The 19,939-nt window shown below is 42.7% G+C and overlaps 2 protein-coding genes across 3 annotated transcripts in view; one reads left to right on the top strand and one right to left on the bottom strand.

The window, feature by feature from the left end:
- Window positions 1-19,939, top strand: part of Fyco1 (FYVE and coiled-coil domain containing 1) — a 61,590-nt gene that overhangs the window by 41,154 nt on the left and 497 nt on the right. Inside the window, exons 15-17 of the mRNA XM_021206683.2 lie at window positions 11,729-11,824; window positions 14,602-14,812; window positions 17,786-17,895. Coding sequence (XP_021062342.1) covers window positions 11,729-11,824; window positions 14,602-14,812; window positions 17,786-17,895 — 417 coding nt within the window. The remainder of the gene's footprint in view (window positions 1-11,728; window positions 11,825-14,601; window positions 14,813-17,785; window positions 17,896-19,939) is intronic.
- On the bottom strand, window positions 1,438-6,703 carry Cxcr6 (C-X-C motif chemokine receptor 6). 2 transcript variants are annotated; one of them, XM_021206684.1, is made up of 2 exons: window positions 6,639-6,693; window positions 1,438-3,278 (listed from the first exon to the last, which is right to left on the bottom strand). In XM_021206684.1, the coding sequence occupies exon 2, from the start codon at window positions 3,262-3,264 to the stop codon at window positions 2,188-2,190; it is 1,077 nt and encodes a 358-aa protein (XP_021062343.1). In that variant the 5' UTR covers window positions 3,265-3,278; window positions 6,639-6,693; the 3' UTR covers window positions 1,438-2,187. The 2 variants fall into 2 exon arrangements, with proteins under 2 accessions (XP_021062343.1, XP_021062344.1); XM_021206685.1 differs by having other exon boundaries at window positions 1,532-3,248; window positions 6,639-6,703.

The following is a 19,939-nucleotide window of genomic DNA, read 5'->3' as shown; positions in this document are numbered from 1 at the left end:
GGGATCATGGGCCATGACTGTACTCCAAGGCGTGGTCAAATTTTTTGAGCCACAATCCATATGGCATGCCCTACATATCCAGGAAGAAAAAAACACACACACAACAGCCTGTACCACTGCACCCACCCTTAGAGATAGCATAAGGAACCTATACTATATCTTCTAAGAAATAATTTCTGCCAGTTTGAAGATCTTTCACCCACAAAATAGATTATGTTGTTCTTTATTTGGTTTGTTTTGAGACAGGGTCTTGTATAGCCTAAGTTGGTCTCAAACTTTCTCTAACTGAGAATAATTTTAAACTTTTGATCCTCCTTCCTTCATCGCCCAAATACTGAGATAATAGATGTGTTACACCTAGTGCTGGGGTTCAAACCCAGGTCTCCATGCATGCTCGGCAAGTGTCTACCAACTGAGCAACCACCTCAGCCAGTGCTGTGTTTGGTATGTATTATCTCAAGTTCTCCTCAAATCAACTGAGAGACTTGTGCTTTCTCACTAAAAAGAAATGGCTGAAGGTTAAGAGATTTGTTCAGAGCCAGGCGTGGTGGTACACGCCTTTAATCCCAGCACTCGGGAGGCAGAGGCAGGCGGATTTCTGAGTTCAAGGCCAGCCTGGTCTACAAAGTGAGTTCCAGGACAGCCAGGGCTATACAGAGAAACCCTGTCTCGAAAAAAAAAAAAAAACTGAGAGAGAGAGAGAGAGAGAGAGAGAGATTTGTTCAGGTCAAGTATCTTAGCATATGTCTTCAACCCCACACTTGAGTTAGAGGCAGTGGAGCTCTGCGAGTTCAAGACCAGGCTGGCAGGCTGGTCTGCATAGCAAGTTCCAGACTGGCCATGACTGTGTATAATAAGGAAGGAAAGAGAAAGAAAGGGAAGGACTTAGAACCATGGGTGCAAGCATGTTGAGAGGTTGAGATTTATTTGTTTCATTGAGGTCATACTTAGTGAATAGCAGGGAGGCAGCCCTAGGCTGCTCTCTCCAAGCCCTGAGCCCAGGTTTATCTAGCCTCCTGGACATTCTCTCAGCCTTTTTAGGTAGATGTTCTTATTTAGGTGAATGATTTGGTGGTACAAATACCCAACAAGCACCTATAGTCCTATTCATGTGGTTGCCAGGATCTAGTCAGCATCAATCTAGTCTGGCATGTAAAATCACTTTATCCTGGAGCAGTATTTCAGAAGTTGAACAAATGCACCTCACATCTTGGGGGGCAGGAGCAGGAAACCACCATGAAAGCAAGAATGTCACCATTGGTATAATCTATTTCCTTCATAGACCACTGCCCTCAAAGTTTCATTTTAACTTATTTCCTTTATTTTAGGCCTAGAAGTTAACTGGGTTGTTTTTGTGCAGTTTGTGAAGGTTTATTTTTTGTGACTCAAGCATACCAAATTAAAGTAGAATGTACCTAAAGATGAAAGCAGTTTGAAAACATCTAAAAGGTTTTATTTCTTAGCCATGAAACTCAAAATACTTGATATATTTGTGTGTACATATGTGTCACAATTTCTTTCATTTTTTTAGATGAGCAAAGCCGCCAGAGTCCTCTTGTATTTGTTATAGTCTTAAGTTCTGTTTTATACATTTTTCTAGCATTACATGGACCACTGAGATTTAGCTAATTTATTCTGGCCTGTTTTCAGTCCCATATTGCTGCACTTTCCAAGACAATTCCAGTAAAACATAAGCAACCACCCGCACAAAAGTCCGACAGACCCCTGGATGAGTCAGAGCTTGGTCTCATTCAAGCAGCATTTGTGTGGGGGCTTCTCAACTCTCAACTGCTTGCCCATTGAAGAGTCTTCTGAACTCAAGAGCCCTGCACATTATCTGCCAGCAACATCTTTGTTGATGCAGCTCTTCAACTTTTAGGCCCAAACTTGGTAAAAGAGAACTTGAAATCTCTAGAGTTAACTGTCATAACCTTGATGTCAGCATTCTTGAGGATGAAAGAGTGAAAGTGCTTCAAAATCTCAAGATATTCTCCTTTGAGCATTAGGCTTAGATATTAAGAACAGGGTATATTTATATCTGAGAAGCTTTGTATACCAGCCATGGTGTTCAGTGACTTCTCCATGATACTCCACATGCTATAAGCAAAGCTTTTCTTGTTGCATCCAAATGATACAGCCATGCTCCTAGAATTCTGTTATTAACTTCTCTAAGTGTGGCAGGGCCTACTACAGTTGGAACATACTGGTGGTCTCTACATGGTGGGAGGCAGAACAAGTCTTGGAACTGTCCTCAGAAGACTTCCATTGACTTGAGACTCCCAGGTGAGAAAGGCAGCCGATATCCTTCATAAGTTTCCAGACGTTCTTCCGGAACTTTAAGCCAACAAAGGCATAAAGTACAGGGTTAAGGCAAGCCCGAAAGTATGCTATAGCCTCTGTCACTACGATGGCATACTTAAAGCTGGTTATGGTATAGTACTCCCAGCTTGTACTTTGGATTAACATGGCAAGGTTGAAGGGTGTCTGGGTCAGCAGGAATACAGCCACTACAAGGAAGATGATCTTTAGAGATTTGTGCTTCTGGAAGTTTCGAGCATGAAGCAAGGTCTTGATAATGCCTGAGTAGCACAAAATCATAGTGAACAATGGCAGGAAGAACCCCAGAGTCATCTGTATAACAAGAACCATAGTGGATATCTTGTCATTGTGGTACTGACAGATAAGCTTGTCAATATCTTCGACATTGCCATAGATGATCTGTGGCAAAGAAACCAACAGAGAGACCACCCAAATGAGCAAGCAAGTGACTTGGCCCCAGATCTTCCACTTAGCCTGCCGGTTGAAGACCTTGGTAGCCTGGACCACCACAATGAAACGATCCACTGTGATGCAGGTGAGGGTGAGCATGGACACGTAGAAGTTCATTGTATACATGCCTCGAAGAGTTTTACACATGACTGTGCCAAAGACCCACTCATAGGTGCCTGCATAGGCCCAAAAGGGCAGAGTACAGACAAACACCAGGTCAGCCAGGGGCAAGTTCAGCAGAAACACATCTGTCAGAGTCCTCAGCTTCTGATAGAAAATGTATATAATCAGAACCAGGGAGTTCCCTAGCAGTCCAAAGACAAACACTACCAGGTACACACAGGGCAAAAAGACCTCCTTGAACTTTAGGAAGCGTTTGTTCTCCTGGCTGTTATCACTGGAATTGTTGAAGAGCCAGAGATCTCCCTCGTAGTGCCCATCGTACAGAGCTGTCTCTTGATGCCCATCATCCATGGCATCTGTTGGGACAAACATCTGTGAGTCAGAACCTAAAAGTTATATTTGGGTTTGTCTGAGTGACGTTCTTTCTTCCTACTGTCCTTATTAGCTCCATATAGAAAGCAAATTATCTCTAACCCCATTTGGTATCATGCTCAGTCATAGCACTATGCTGGAGATGGCCCTGTCCCAGGGGAAACTGCTCAGCCAGAGTGAGGGATTCTTCAATAACCCTAAAAATCTCAGGTTCCTGTGTTCCATAAAATGCTCAATTGTTTAAAAAAAAAAAAAAAAAGACACCATACAGTCAAGTGGACACAGTAGCCCTTCGTTGTTTGTTTGTTTGTTTTATTTTTGTTTTGTATTTTAAGTTTTTAAGTATTTTATGTATATGGATATTTTGCCTGTGTATGGATGTATGTCTGAATTGTGTGTGAGCAGTGCTCACCAAGGCCAGAAACGGGCATTTGACTGCCTGGGACTGGAATTACATATGGTTGTGAGCTACCGTGCAATGCTGGAAATCAAGCCCAGATTCTCTGGAGACTGTCTATTCCTCTTAAGTGCTGAGCTCTCTCTCTCCAGGTCCACAAAAACTGTTTGGAAACACAGGACTGCTGTCTATCATGAAGGTCTGTCCCTATCTACTTGGGGACTCATAGCCGTGCCTACCACTCTCTGCTCTATGCTGGTCAGTTTTATGTCAACTTAGCATAAGCTATAGTTATTTAAGAAGAAGGGCTCTCACTTGACAAAATGTCACCATATGATTGGCATATAGGCAGGTCTGTAGTATATTTTCTTAATGAGTAATTGATGTGCAATGGCCCAGCCTATTTTGGGTAGGGACACCTCTGGGCTAGTAAAACAAAACAAAACAAAACAGGATACTCAAGCTAGAAAAGAACAAGCCAAATAAGTAGCACTCCTCCATGGTCTCTGCTCAGTTCCTTCTCTCAGCTCCTGTCCTTAATGAGTTGTGATCAGGGCATGTGAGATAAAATAAACCCTTTTGTCCCCAAGTTGCTTTTGGTCTGGTATTTTATCACACTAGAAACCCTAACTAAGATAGCCCCATTCATTGTTAAAAAGTCATAAAATCCAAGTCAAGTGCCTCTTCTAGAAAACTTCCTTACTGTTATCCTCAGGGTCTTGGAGGATGATAAGGACTGTGTGTGACTGGGGAGTACTTCCTGTTTACTCTTTTCCTCAGATGTATAGTGTAAAAAGAGCAATTGACTCGTGGAAAATCATGTCTCCAGAACGTTGACAGAGCTGGCTTTGTTGCCAGGGAATTAAGGTACTGCCCTGGCTCCCCAAACAAAAACTTTTCCATTTTTCATCTCTAACAGTTTCTGACATTTATGTTGGAACCTCAGATTCTGGAGATCCCTTTATTTTGGGGAATCTCTAGGAAGGTATATATCCCCATAAGGAGGCATGGCTTTAACTTCCTTTAGCCATTCAGGACCTAAAGGTCTCACAATGGAAGGCCAGTTAGAATGGCACATGAGGTAGGGTGGCTGCTGAATAGGTTTACAGCAAAGTCCACATGCCTGACTTTCTTGCCCAGGACTTGATTCTCCATGGGTGTTGTGTTTCCGACCCTGCTTTGCCCTGTGACTACCAAGGACCACAAGCAAGACATGGGGTAATATAACCTGTGGCCTGATTGTAGAGGCAACTGTGATAGCATTTGACCCGAGAGTGCCAGGCCAACCTTGCCAGTGTCCTAGATTCATATCCTGCCAGTGAGGGTTCTAAAAGATGCCTTAAGCAGTGTTTGAGCAGAACTTCTGTAAGATTTACCAAGATAAAATATTACCTGACCAGATGAGGACATGTAAAAGTTGAAGACATCCTCTTCTTTTAATCCATATGGTCATTTCTTGCCCTAAAATTGAGTCCTAAGCGGAAATAGTGTCCACCCTAATGCTTCTGGAACTTATACCTTCCCTAGAGCTATAATGCCTTTTCTCACCATCAAGAGAGGACCTTGCCTTTAAAACTAGGCTACTCAGTAACTAGTCCCCACACCCAGACCTCAGGCTAGATCTCTGGTCTTGATAAGCTGATGGTAGGCATCCTGCCCCATAGCCTTCTGAGGTGCTAAAACAGTGTCAAGTATTTGTGTGTATCGTATTGACTCACATGGGGATGATTTATTTTTCACCATTTAAAATATGAAACACCTTTGCTTTCCCAAGAGTTACCTCCAGTTCTCTGCTGTTACCTCACTTGTATTTGCTTTTTTGTTGTCCTATTCTTTTCTGAATCCAACCTTAGCATGGCTCTTCAGAAAATGTACAAATCCGTATTCAGTTTTATGTTAGTAGAAAGGGACTAGACTATACAAATAGAATATTGAAATTCACTAGACTGGGGAGATGGCTGTCAGTAGAATGCTTGCTTTACAATCATAACACACAAAATCACTGTCCCTTATACAAAAAGTTAACATTTCTTTATAAATCGAAATATTGATTTAGGAAAATGAAAAAGTAATGAAACTTTTGATATAATGTTTTTTTAAAAAGCCCAATAACAAATTATAATTGTATATAAAGCATAAAATGTAACCCAAATATTTAAGAAGTGCTTCTAATTATTTTGGAAGTTTCAGTATACTTAAATTGCTGAAAACAGAAAAAATATGAGAAAAACACAAAAAAACAAAACAAAAACAAAAACAAACCCACCATGGGCCATTACTGTTACAACAAATAGATGATGCTTCTGATCTTCCTGCTTCCACCTCCAAAGGGCTGGGATTGCTGCCTCACCTGGCACTTAATCTTTTGTGGTCACAAACCCCTTTGAGAATCTCATTGAAGCTGTAGACCTTCTCTGAGAAATCATGTCCATACACCTATAATTCTAAGACTTCATGAACCACATATTCTATAGGCTCTTGTTTAAAGACCCTTTAATAACATTTGTAATTTTAACTCTAGTCTTAAAAGACCAAACTGTCAGCATTGGCCTTTGGCATAATTACAAATTACTTATTTCATCTGTTTTGTTTGTTTGTTTATAGTCTATAGTATCTACAGTTGTGCATTGATTTATATTGAAAAAAGTAGATATTGTGGCTTATAGCTTATTTTTTAAGATACAAAAGAACTAAAAATAGAAAGAGATTGATTAAAAATAGAAGACCAGTGACTAGACTGCTCTGTATTCCTAGGTGGGTCTGATTATACCATTACTACCTTTCCCATCCTTTTATAACCACTTGCTCTATTCCAGAACCAATGAAGTAGTTTTCATATTTCTCTAACCCTTACAGCAACCATGGCAGTGAGGGATGGGAGCCATGAGTAGCTGAATTCAGTAGCTTGCACCATGTACACAGGTCATGCTGCAGACAGGAATCTGAGAGATGCAACAAAAGAAAGCAAATGACTCACCAGAAGAGAAGCCCAGTAGCTTTGTTCCAGAGTGAAGTATGCTCGCTAAAGGTCTGCCTCTGATTCTCTGTGATGTGGTCTGTGTTTCCGTCAAATACTTAAGAGCCTTCAGCTAGAGACCTGCCCCCCTCTCTATCCCATAGGCAGAATCCACATGACAAGCTTGACAAACCTGCCCACTTAATTTGAGAGTCAAAGATGAAGCATGATTCTGATGCTTCATACTCCCATTTTCTTGGCTTGGCACATTTTCTGCTGTTAAAACCTAATAGGATTTCCATTACTGCTTTCCTAAAGGGGAGCAGTAAGTAGATTTGACTTTTGTCAGTCCACTGAAGATGGTGGACTTTGTTCGTTAAAATCACTTTGTTTACTGGTCACACTTGTCTTTGGAACATTTTGGTTCTAGGCCATTGCAAAGTCCATGCTATTGCTGAGGGCCAGGTATTATCTCCATTTACAGTTGAGAATGTAAGAAACAGAACCAAAACAACTGGTGAATTCAGAGCTACAAGCTCAGGTTTCTGATCATTCCCAGACCAGAGGACCAGGTTGCTTCTAGATGATTGGTTGTACTGGAGGGCCTGGTGTACCCCAACACTCTGGCCCCACAGGTCTCTGGCAGGCAGTGCCCACCTACCATGCTTGGCTTTGCTAGAACTGCCTGAGGTTACCCTCCTGGACTTCCCTCCATCTGATAGACACTATGATCTTAATGCATTTTGGTTATTAGCTTCTATGAGCTAGCATTGCTGACTTCCAGGAAAATTAGCCTGGAAGTCAGGAACTTGGAATAGGACCAGAATCTAGAAACTAGTATTTGATTTTATTGTAAGACAGGTATTATATGGAGGCTTCCATTTAAACTGTTGGGTTTTGCTCACCTACTCATTGATACAGTGAAAAATGAATAAATGAATAGTTGCATAGGCTGCATCAAATACTGAGAGGGAGATAGTTGAAACACCTCTCCTATTAAAAGAACCCTTTGGGTGCTAGAAAGATGGTTCAGCAGTTAAGAGCACTTCCTGTTCTTGCAAAAGACACAGATTCAATTACCGACATCCAGATGGCAGCATACAACCATGCATAACTTCAGTTCATATCTATGAGCAAAACACTCATACACATAAATAAGTCTAAAAATATTTTAAAGATACCTTTTAGGACAAGATAGCCTTCAGTTTTACTACATTTATAGCATAGTAATAGATTGGCCTGAGATTTGTCAAGCATTGCTGTACTCTTCTCAAAATTATTTGTCTTCCTCAAGGAGAATAGAGAGGCCCATCTCAATGTTCTGTAATTGTGCATGAACTTCTAAGGCACATGTGTAGGTGACTGTGGGGAGATTGCATGTGTAGATTTGAAAATGTATGGTACTTTTGTTATAGCTATGCCACAATGGAAAGTTCTGTGTAAAATAAAAGATTTGCAAGTAAATTCAAGGAACTAGTCCACTTGGGACCATACATAAATAGCCTTTTACCATTCAGATCTGTAGTGTGCATTGCTCCAAGGTCCGTAAGTTTTTTTGACTCAAAGATCTGAACTTCTCAAGGGTGAGTACCCTGTTGTCTGTGTCTTGCATTTCCTCAGAAATACTTGACTATGTAAAAGAGAATTGAGAAGACAATGGGCATGGTAGGCACTATTGCTTCAGCCTTATCTTGGAAGTCAGTTGTTCTGATCTATCACCTTTTCTAGAAACCTGGCATTCTTAAGTCAGAACTATTTGGATATCAACTCCAAGACTTGGTTTTTGTTTTTGTTTGTTTGTTTGTTTTGTTTTGTTCTATATTTTCTGCTGCTTTGGGAAGGAGAAGTTAGCACAGGGCACTGATGAGTGGCTGAGTTGTGGAGGACAAATTTGTGGCTGAATGTCCCTGAGGAAATAGCCAGCCGTTTGCAAGTGAGCCATAAATGGCTTGCTTATTGGCACTGTAGGTTTGTGTATTCTGATCAGACCATAAAAACCAAGTGTTCAGAAGCCAGGATCTTAGAAGTGCTGCTTTTTGCTTGGCTGTTTAACAGAAAGGATGTCAGTTACCACAGTGAATGTGTCCTGTGCCACCAGCCTGTGTGGTGACTGAAGCCTTGAAGCCTTTGCTAGTATAAACTAGGAGCTGAATTCTTAGTTTATTTGATCCTAATTAATGTAAGTTTACATGGGAACTTGTGGCTAGTGATCACTGTTGGGCAGTGCAGTCTGAACTGAAGATTCCCAGTTCTCTCCTGAAGCCTGGAATTCAGTAGAGCAAGTGACAAAATGGAAAAAAACCTCCGAGGAAGACCATAAGCAAGACATCACAGGCTGCTGGGCATTTCTCAGGTGGAGCTTCTGTTCTGGGCAGCCTAGAGAATTGTTATCTACTAATAAAATGAAAAACAAATTATAATATTTGGAATTGTGACAAAGGAATGCTAGAGGCCTAACTGGACATACCCAGGTGTCTCATGGGTAGGACCCTTATGTACCTCTTTATTCTTTTTTTCTTAAGACTTTTATTTTATCTGTGCAGAGATTTTGCCTGCATATTTATATTTATATGTGCATATTTATATTTATATGTGCACCATGTGCATGTAGTGCCTGTGGGGGCCAGAAGAGAGTGTCAGATCCCTGAAACTGGAGTTACAGACAGTTGTAAACCACTATGTGAGCACTAAGATCCAAACCTGCATCCTCTACATCTGTGTGTGTGTATGTACATGTGACTGCTCATGCCTGAAGAGCCCAAAAGAGCCAGGGTATTAGATCTCTTGGAACTGGAGTTGCAAGCTGTTGTGAGCTATCTAATATGGGTGCTGGAAACTGAAGTTGGGTTCTCTGGAAGAATAGCAAATACTCCTAACCTTTGAGCCATTCTTTATTCTTTAGTAAATTGGAGTATTGATTACATGGGCATCTGGGGTATAAAAGTCCCTTACACTGAGGCTTATAATGCAGACACTTGTTAAACATAGACTGTGTATGCAATGGGAGTCCTAGGAACACTGGGATCATTACTTTAGAGCAGGGGTTCTCAACCTGTGGGTCTTAACCCCTTTGGGGGTCATATCAGATATTTACAATTAGTAACTGTAGCAAAATTACAGTTATGAAGCAGCAATGAAGTAATTCTATGGTTGGGGGTCAACACAACATGAGAAACTGTATTAAAGGGTCATAGTATTAGGAAGCTTGAGAACCACTGCCCTAGAGAGAAGAGCGCAGCAATAGACTGGTGGCCATGTTACCCTAAGAAGCCAGAGAAGCTAAAGGTAGGCACTACTGTTGGAGCAAGGAAAGGAAAAAGGTCACTTGAGAACACTGATTTTTCTGGGCTGAGAAAACCATGTCAATAGGAAAGAAAGAACATAGCTATAGAAGGAGATAGGGTGTCCTCTAGCGGTCCTGCTTGTGTTTCCTGCCATTCTCAAACTTGTTTTGTCCCTTAATGCATTTACGTGACTACCTAGGAAAGGCCGAAGTTTCCCCCAAAAAATGCTGCAAACCAGCATGTGAAGATGGAGTGAATATGCCTGGTGTCCAGGCAGGCAAGAGCCTTTGGTGAGAGGAAAGTTTGGAACATACTGACCATACCCCTGGGGCATTTTGAAAGAATCCTCTACAACCCTTGAAAATGGTTATAACATCTGGAGAAGTCGTGCTGGACAGGAGACCTTCTAACTAAGGCCTTCATATGGGAGCAGACCATTTTCTTTTGGGCCTATGCCTTCCTGGGCATAGTTGTCAACTGAAGTTGGTTGGATTATGAGACTCCTGAGAGCTACTAGCCAGACTGAGCATAGAGCCCTGGGTGAGAACATACTGAACTGCAGTCAGAGCATCTGACTGTGGCACCAGCCCTACCTTGGAGAAAGAGTTGTGGCTCATGTCCCCATCCAGGAACTTTTATCTGCCAGTGTGTTTTGAGGGTCAATAATTTTACAGATGTTCACAATGTTCCGTGGTCAGATAAATACAAGAACATACCAGATAGGGCACTAACAGCCAAAGAAACTTCCATCCAAATCTAGCTTGATGAATCAGTGAATTTAGTGCTGTTGCTTATAGGAATATGGGTAACATGGGGAGTTGCCTCACAAAAAGCACACACTAGAATAGGTGAGAACTTGTAAAAGCTACATCTCTGGAGTTCTCTATACATATTTCATATTGCTCCATGAAGAGTCTCCTCTCACCAGCAATCATTTGTTGCTTTTAAAACTGGGGTGGAGGGGTCAGGGGATGGGATTTGGAGTCTCCTTCCTTCCTTCCTTCCTTCTTTCCTTTCTTCTCTTCTTCTTTCTTTGAGACAGGGTCTATGTATGTAGCTTGCCCTGAATGTCCTGGAACACCCTTAAGTCAACCAGGCAGGCCTGGAACTTATAGAGATCCACCTGCCTCAGCTTCCCAAGTGCAAAAGCACCATACCAGGCAAACTGAGACCTACAATGCACTTCTGACTTGAGCATACTGAGTCTTAAGAGCAATTTCCTCTATCCAAGAGAGAATGTTTGAATGGGGAAACAACTAAACAACTGCCTAAAATAACTTTCTAAGAGGGAGATATTGTATACAACACTTGCTTCCTGGGTTTTGGTGATCCACAGAGTACACTTTGGAAACTGGAACAGCCCCAGTGCCAAGACAGCTCCTTCTGTACTCCTGATGGTACATTAGGAAGGGAAGAGGAGGCAGGTATTCACTCTGCCCTCTTTAATATAAGGCTGTGTCTCATATCTGCTTAGACTTATTGTTTTACTGACTGAGCTATAGTCAAGGTGCCTGATTCTGGAACCAACTCTGCAAGGGCTCCAGTTCTTGTGCTCCAGGGCCAATACTAAGAAGGAAGGAGGCAATGATTCTGTTGTCATCCCTGCCTCCACTACCCATAGAGGATTTGCTGGTGTGGGAAGAGGAGAGTGACCCATTTGTGTTTGTGTGCACTCACACTTCTTCCATACAATTTCTTAACAGCCCTGTTGTCTTCACTTGTCCCCACTGAAGTCCTTGCTTCACTGCAGACCTCCAGTGTAGACCTCAGGCTATAGGACTTCATGTGCTGATAGCTAATGGCCTGTTCTCCTTTGTGATGTTTCAGGGACACCACATCAAACTCATTAACCCCTGAAGACACCGAAGACATGCCCATGGGACAAGATGCTGAAATCTGCTTGCTGAAGTCAGGAGAGCTGATGTAAGTGGCAAGCTGATAAGTGGGCCTCTTGTGCCAGTGGAGAGAAGTCCCAGGGAATGGAGTCTGGAGAAGGGACACTTGTCCTATTAGAGCCAGAGCTGGCCCCATCCAGTGGAATGATGCAGATCTTTCAGGGTAAACAGGGCATTTTTTAGCCTAGATGTATGTGACTCAAACACTCAGATACCAGACAATCAGTAACCAAAGGACAGACATCAGGCCAAGTGAATAGTGATTAAAGACACAGACACATATGGGAGTAAATAAAGCAAAAGCAGGCTTTATTAAGAAAAGTTAACAAAAAGTGAGAAAATTTAAAGAAAATGAGAAGAATTCTAAGACAGGAAAAAACATTGAGCTATTTTCTGGAGGCAAGACTTGTACCTGGGTGAGACGGTGACTTCTATTGACATGGGCTAGTTCAGCAAGTTAAAGAATTGCACATCCTGTATACTTCCCTCACCCAACTGGGGAGATAATTGTATGTTCTTCACATGCAGCTTACCCGGTACCCGGGGTAGTCATCACATTTTGAAGCTTCCTGCTCATCTCTGACTAGTTTTGCCAGCTATCGGTCTTGACTGCTGGCTGCTAGCTCTCTAGCTGTTGATTTTACAGGTGTTGCTTGTCTCAGAGCTTGATGGAGTCTATTAGTAGTTCATTAGACTCCTCTCTTTGTTCATACTTGTTTGTGGCCAGTTTGTAGGGCTTATTTCATTTTGTTTTGTTTTAGACAGTGCTTGGAATTGAACTCAGTCTCATGAGACAGGTACTCTAACACTGAGCTACATCCCAACCCCACTGACTTGTAGTTTTATCATGGACTCTTGTACTTGTTTGTGGAGAGCTAACACCAACTCCTGTCACACCTACTAAGATGTGGCTATGGTTTTTCTGTATTGCCTCATATCCATCTCTTTGTCTACAGAGCTGGATAAGATTTCCTCCTGTACCCTTTCTTACTACGTGGAGGATTCATGTTAGGAGCTGCTCTTACCCACAGTTTGGTCTGTTGGAGTTAGCTGAATTAGAAGCAAGAATATGTGAAAGGGCAACAGCGCCTCGTTAGGGCCTTTGTAGAAGTGGGAACAAGCCAGAGACATGTATATGTTCTTCAGTAGGGCTGTTGTAGAGTAGGAACCAGCTAGTGCCTTATGCATATCCCTTTGTGGAAGTGGGAACCAGCCAGATCATATAGACACTGGCTTTTTCCCCAGAACCCCATCCTTCCTCTTATGTGGTCAGCTTGGCTATCTCATACCCAGCTGTAAGCTCTTGTTTTCTCCTTCCTAGGCATTTTAGGCCTGAACCCTGATATCCATTTTAACTGCATCAGGGGCTTCAGTTTGTACTTTTTATTTTTAAAGCATAATTTACATACATTAAGCTTGTCCTTTAAAGTGTACAATGGTTAGATTTTTAATAAATAATGTAGTATCATAAAAAACATTACTAAGAAATCAGTCTGTCACTAAAAAGTTCCCTGTGCTTCTTTATAATCTTCCTTTCTCTGCCTCTATCCTTTTTTTTTTTTTAATATTACTTTTTGTATTGTCAGTGGTAGCTTTTTGGTTTGTTTTACACACACACACACACACACACACACACACACATATGGGTGTTTTACCTACATGCTTATCTGTGCAAACCTGACTGGTGCCCACAAAGACCAGAAGAAGGCATCATCAGATCCCCAGAGATTGAAATTAGGCAGAGGAGAGCTACCATGTAGATTCTGGGAATAGAATCCTGCTGAGCAGCCTCTTCAGCCCCATTTTGTTGTTTGGTTGCTGTTCTTTTTATTGTAAGAGCAATGAATTTTTGTTGTAGAAAATAAAAATAACCAAACTATTTTGATCTACCTAAATACCAAACAGAAACAGGCTTTATCTGGGAGTAACACTACAATGGGAATCAATACCTAATAATCTGTGTGACAAATGGATGTTGTTAGAGAAACAAGAGGACTGTTTTAAAGCCTTAGCTACCATGCTCCAGAACAAGGGTGGCATTAGTCCACCATTAGATGCACAGCCTTGCAGAGATATGTTCTGCTATGTGTGATTGCAAAGGGCCTTTTGTGAAACTTTGTAGTTCTAGAAGACTTCTATGCTAGCTCTTATGAGCAGGCATCATAAGAATGAGAGTTCCTCCTCTACAACCTGCTGCTTCGCTTTCCAAAAAAAGTTTCAGCTAAAAGTGACTCCAGGGCTTTTATTATTATTATTTTTTTATTATTATTATTATTATTATTATTACTATGGTACAGTGCAGGCTTTTTATTTAGGGTAGAAAAACTTGTAAGGGGTGGGAGTCTTTGTAAGAATCAGAATTAGGGGCTGGAGATTTGGCTCAGTGGTTAACACCAATTGCTCTTCCAGAGGTCCTGAGTTCAATTCCCAGCAACCACATGGTGGCTCACAACCATCTGTAATGAGATCTGATGCCCTCTTCTGGTGTGTCTGAAGACAGTTACAGTGTACTTATATATAAAAAAAAAAAAAAAATCTTTAAAAAAAAAAAAAAAAAAAAAAGAATCAGAATTAGACCCCACCCTCTACTTAAAGATAGAGCATGTAAGTGCAGAAGAGGTTGGGGGAGGGGCACAGCACTAAAATGACTCTTCTCACCGCTTTCACCACCAGCTTTTGTCTGAGCTGAACATCTCCTAAACATGTTAGTCATGAATGGCCAGGCCTAACCTACCAAGAGTCTCAAATCTCTGGTTACCTCAGATAATCCATTAAACCAGGTCTGTCTTTGAACTTTTATTTTAGGATCAAATTACCCCTCACAGTAGAGGAGATCACCAGCTTTGGGGAGGGCAACAGGGAGCTGTTTGTGAGGTCCAGTACCTACAGCCTGATTACCATCACCGTGGCTGAGCCTGGCCTTACCATCAGCTGGGTCTTCTCTTCTGATCCCAAGAGCATCTCCTTCAGTGTGGTCTTCCAAGAGACAGAAGACACTCCACTGGACCAGTGCAAGGTAGGCCAGGCTCCCTAACAGGATCCTCTGCTTGTGGACGTTGTACATCGTGGTGCGCACTAGGCTCCGCACCACGATGTACAACGTCCACAAGCAGAACAAGGGTGGCATTAGTCCACCATTAGATGCACAGCCTTGCAGAGATATGTTCTGCTATGTGTGATTGCAAAGGGCCTTTTGTGAAACTTTGTAGTTCTAGAAGACTTCTATGCTAGCTCTTATGAGCAGGCATCATAAGAATGAGAGTTCCTCCTCTACAACCTGCTGCTTCGCTTTCCAAAAAAAGTTTCAGCTAAAAGTGACTCCAGGGCTTTTATTATTATTATTTTTTTATTATTATTATTATTATTATTATTACTATGGTACAGTGCAGGCTTTTTATTTAGGGTAGAAAAACTTGTAAGGGGTGGGAGTCTTTGTAAGAATCAGAATTAGGGGCTGGAGATTTGGCTCAGTGGTTAAGGGCACTGACTGTTCTACCAGAGGTCCTGAGCTCCTGCTTGTGGACGTTGTACATCGTGGTGCGGAGCCTAGTGCGCACCACGATGTACAACGTCCACAAGCAGTGGATCCTCCGGTAGTACTATGTCCAATTTTCTGAGGAACCGCCAGACTGATTTCCAGAGTGGTTGTACAAGCTTGCAATCCCACCAGCAATGGAGGAGTGTTCCTCTTTCTCCAGAACCTCGCCAGCATCTGCTGTCACCTGAATTTTTAATCTTAGCCATTCTGACTGGTGTGAGATGGAATCTCAAGGTTGTTTTGATTTGCATTTCCCTGATGACTAAGGATGTTGAATATTTTTTTCAGGTGTTTCTCAGCCATTTGGTATTCCTCAGTTGAGAATTCTTTGTTTAGCTCTGTACCCCATTTTTTAATGGGGTTATTTGAATTTCTGGAGTCCAGCTTCTTGAGCTCTTTGTATATATTGGATATCAGTCCTCTATCAGAGTGGTAGAACCTATCAGACACATTGGGCTGGAGCAAAAAGTGAGTTATAGGCAGTTGATGTCCTACACAGTCAACTGGCAGAGGCTTTTTTTTTTATCTACTTGGATAGAAATCAATTATGAGTAGGCAAGAGGCTCTTCAGTGCTAATTTTCATTTCTCTGTTTGGCAGCAGTAGGCAGATAAAGCAGCAGCAAGTGTAGCTCTCTTCTGTCATAGTCCTCCTGCAGACCTCAGGCGCCAGGCCCTTAGCTCTATAAGTGTCTCTGAGCTACGGGCTTCTCCCTTGCCCTGTTATCTACCCACCAATCATCATGACAGATATTGAATCTTAGGGACCTGGTTCAGGCAGCCTTGTCTCAGACTTTCAAGATGTCCTTCCTGGGTTTAATGGACACCACTGTCCTTTCCTACAGTGAACACAAGGGGGCATAGAAAGCCCATGTCTAGAATACTTACTTGTTCTATGCCCTTCCAGGCCTCGTTCACCAGTCAGCTACAGAAGATACTATTTTTACTTTCTGTGGTCCCCTGAAAAGTCATGAGCCTAGATAGCCTATTTCCTGATCTACATCTTTAGTACCTATTCATGGGACTTCTCACATGCCCTTGAACAGCCTAGGGCTTTCAGAAAATAGATGGCTGTACACAGGTCTCATAACAACATATAGGAACCTTGTTGGGTCCTTGGACAACCAATAGTTGACTCTTACTGTATCCCAGATTCTGTGGAGTCTTCTGGGGACAGAGAGATGCGGGATAATACCCAAATCTGTTCTAAGTATCAACAGAGAGAGAGAGAGAGAGAGAGAGAGAGAGAGAGAGAGAGAGAGAGAGACCTGAAAAAAATCAACACCTGTGATTCCAGGTAGAAATCACAATATGGGTAGGTAAGCATTATAGATACACCTGGAAGGGAATACTGACCAGGGAAGGGGAAACCCCTGTGCCTACAGTGAAGGCCACACTGACTAAGACTGTCTCATTGCAAGTTAAGGGGGTTGAATAAAATTAGTCACTTCTGATATCACTTGCTATGTTAGGAGCTCAAAGGAGCTGAGAGAGAGAGAGAGAGAGAGAGAGAGAGAGAGAGAGAGAGAGAGAGAGAGAGAGAGAGCGCGAGAGAGAGCACTTGATAGGCTATCAAATTAGAATACTGGTATCTTTTCCTGTTACATCTTCAGTCTTATTTGTTTCTCTTTATTTATTATTGGGGGGAAAGGGGATACATTCATGGCCTGTACATGGAGACCAGAGAATAACTGTATAGAATCAGTTCCCTCAGTTCACATTTGTACATGGTTTCCAAGTTGTCAGACTTGTACAACAAGCCCCTTTACCTACTGATCCACTTTGCTAGCCCATATAACTTCAGTTCTAAGATTAGACCTGTGCTTTAGCTAATACTCAGGTAGAAGATCTTGTCCCAGTGGCGATAAAGTTAACCATCCAAGAATTAGCCCTATTCCACACACTGTATGTGCAGATTTGCCCTCTGAGGACAAATTTGTGATTCTGAGAGAATAAACAGGAGGCTAAGAATCTGGCTTGGAAAGATAAAAATTGCATGGACCAGCCAGAACCGGACAAGAGAAGGGTCCATGGTGATGCCATGTGAGAGGCCTTGGATGGAGCCATAGCTGTCTTTCCCAGAGGAAAATGAACCCAGGAGCTTTATAGAGAGCCTGGATGTCAATATGGAAGAAGGATTCAGTGTCCTATGAGTACCAAGGACAGCACTAGGGCCCACGGGAAGCATCTGGTCAAATGGACATATAGAATTCGCCCTGACTTCCTGAAGCATGTTCTGTTTCTTCAGGTGGTACAGCAGCTTGACACCAACACAGTCAGGGATGTTGGTGACTGGCTCATGACTCTAGAAGAAACTCATACCCACCATCCTTCAACAGTGATAGCCCACCCTTGCTGGGGCACAACTATGACCTCATTTAGAGTACTAGCCTACCTAGAGGACTCACAAGCCCTCAGCTTCTGTGATACCTTCTCATTGTTCTCCCTGCCAGGTCCTCATTCCCACCACCCGATGCAATTCCCACAAGGAGAGCATCCGGGGCCAGCTGAAGGTCCGAATCCCTGGCATCTACTTGCTCATCTTTGACAACACCTTTTCCAGGTGGGTACCTCAGTTAGTCATGGCATCTCATGGGTCCACCTGTCTATCATGTGTCCACCTGTCTAGGCATCATTGCCTCTATTCTCTAGCATTGAGATAGATACTCAGAATCAAGAGTCAAAGTTTTTTGTTAGTGATTCTGTAATTTAGACCCCTCTGCTCTGTTCACTGCTCATGCTATATTTTATAAAAGCAAGTCTGTCAAGTTACTTTTCTGTTGCTGTGATAAATCACCACAATTAAAGGCAACTGAAAGAACAAGGAATTTTTGTTTCAGAGGCAGAGTCCATAACGGCAGCAGGCGGCCAGCAGGAATCAGACAGATCATGTCTTTATTCAAGTGCAGGAAACAAAGAGAGCAACTGGAAACAGGGAAGGCTATAAATTCTCAAAGCTCATCCCCAGTGACATACTTCTTTCAGCAAAGCTTGACCTCCTAAAAGCTCCACAGCCTCCCCAAACATTGCCACCAGCCAGGCACCAAGTGTTTAAATATGTGAGCCTATAAGGGACATTTTTCATTCATTTCCAGTAGTAGGCCAACACTTACAGGTCTTACCATATACCAGACACTCACTTCTGCCATTCAGTGTCCTCCTTTTCTAGAGAGCTAAGGACTGAATGGTAGAATAGTGATGCTCTAGGTCACATGGCTAATGGGGGTGCCAGAGCTGAAACAAGCACCTGGCTCTAAGCTAGCCTCATTCTAGTTGTGCTTACCTCTCTGAAGTTGGTTCCTAATGCCATGCCTGCCATAGAAGGACTTTGAGAAATCCAGGAAAAGCCAAGAGCACCTGAATATAAAAGAAAAAAATGAGACAAGAAAAGGACAAACCCTCTAGGCTTTGTTGTATGTCACAGGAGCAGCCTTTGCCATCTTGAGCTCCCCAGTTGCTTCAGGTAGTACTGAGGCTCAGCTGCAGGCTCAAGGGGTATGATCTCAGGAATGGTCAGCATGAAACTATAAAAGGGAATGATAGGCAGGTGGCTAGAAAAGGGACCAAAACAGAGCACCCATATAAACAGCATCTGTCCTGTACACAAGTTGAGACATTTGTCCCTAGGAAGAGCTTCTGGTTTCCAGATACCTTCTTCACTGGGGCTGTCTCTTGAAACAAACCTGTCTTGCCCGTGACTATCTGCCTCCCTCACATGCATTTGGCTTTTAGCAGAGTAACTTGATAGGATACTGTAGGCAAAAATTATTCCCATACTCTACCTCATCTCTTCAGGCCTTGAACTCTCAGGCCTGTGGACAGGGTTGTCTACTATCCAAGAAGCTGGAAGTGACCTTCTCACTTGTCCTGTGTTGCCCTGGGTACTAGAATTCTCTGCCTGAATATGCAGGGCTTTATGGAGTATGGCCAGCCTTTTCAGGAAGTTGTCTGTGGAGTCACTTAGCAGTGAGGGACAGGGTTAGGAAAGGGTCAGCGTCCATATAGCCCTGTTTTTCCCCCTGCAGCTCTAGTTAGCTATTTGTCAGTGTCTTACTGAGCCTTGATCTGGGGGAGAGAGAGAGAGAGAAGTGAAAGGGCAGCATGCAGCCTCCCACAGGCCCCTGGGAAACCTGGGTGGTATAGTGCACTGGAGAATGAACTCTGCCCATGGCACATGAAGATTAGACCTGATACAAACATCCTCTACATTCTGGCCTCTGCTGAGACATCCCATGGCACCTACTTCATTTCCCCATGCAGTCCTGACCTCAGAGCAGCTAGACAAGTGAGGGCAGAGACAGCCCCACTCTTCACTCAAGCCCCAAGAAGCCCATAGTGAGAGTGCTTGGACCTTCTGAAGAGAGAGAACTATACTAGACTAGATGGGCAGATGATGGGTTAGGGAAACAAGGAACACTAAAGTGATCCATAAGTTATCCAGCCCCCAAAGGCTGGTTCCTTCGAGACTTTGACTCCTACACCCAGCCAAGCACAATCAGTGACATGAGACCCTGTCTTAGTCAGGGTTTCTATTCCTGCACAAACATCATGACCAAGAAGCAAGTTGGGGAGGAAAGGGTTTATTCAGCTTACATTTCCACATTGCT

This window comes from Mus pahari, chromosome 10, assembly GCF_900095145.1.
Source record: "Mus pahari chromosome 10, PAHARI_EIJ_v1.1, whole genome shotgun sequence".
In the NCBI taxonomy this organism is placed as follows: domain Eukaryota; kingdom Metazoa; phylum Chordata; class Mammalia; order Rodentia; family Muridae; genus Mus; species Mus pahari.
Note: the sequence above shows the minus strand (reverse complement) of the source record. Positions and strands in the feature narration are given on the sequence as shown.

Bases quoted from the DNA above. Each gene is read 5' to 3' on its own strand.
- Cxcr6 (XM_021206684.1), bottom strand. From the start codon at position 3,264: ATGTTTGTCCCAACAGATGCCATGGATGATGGGCATCAAGAGACAGCT.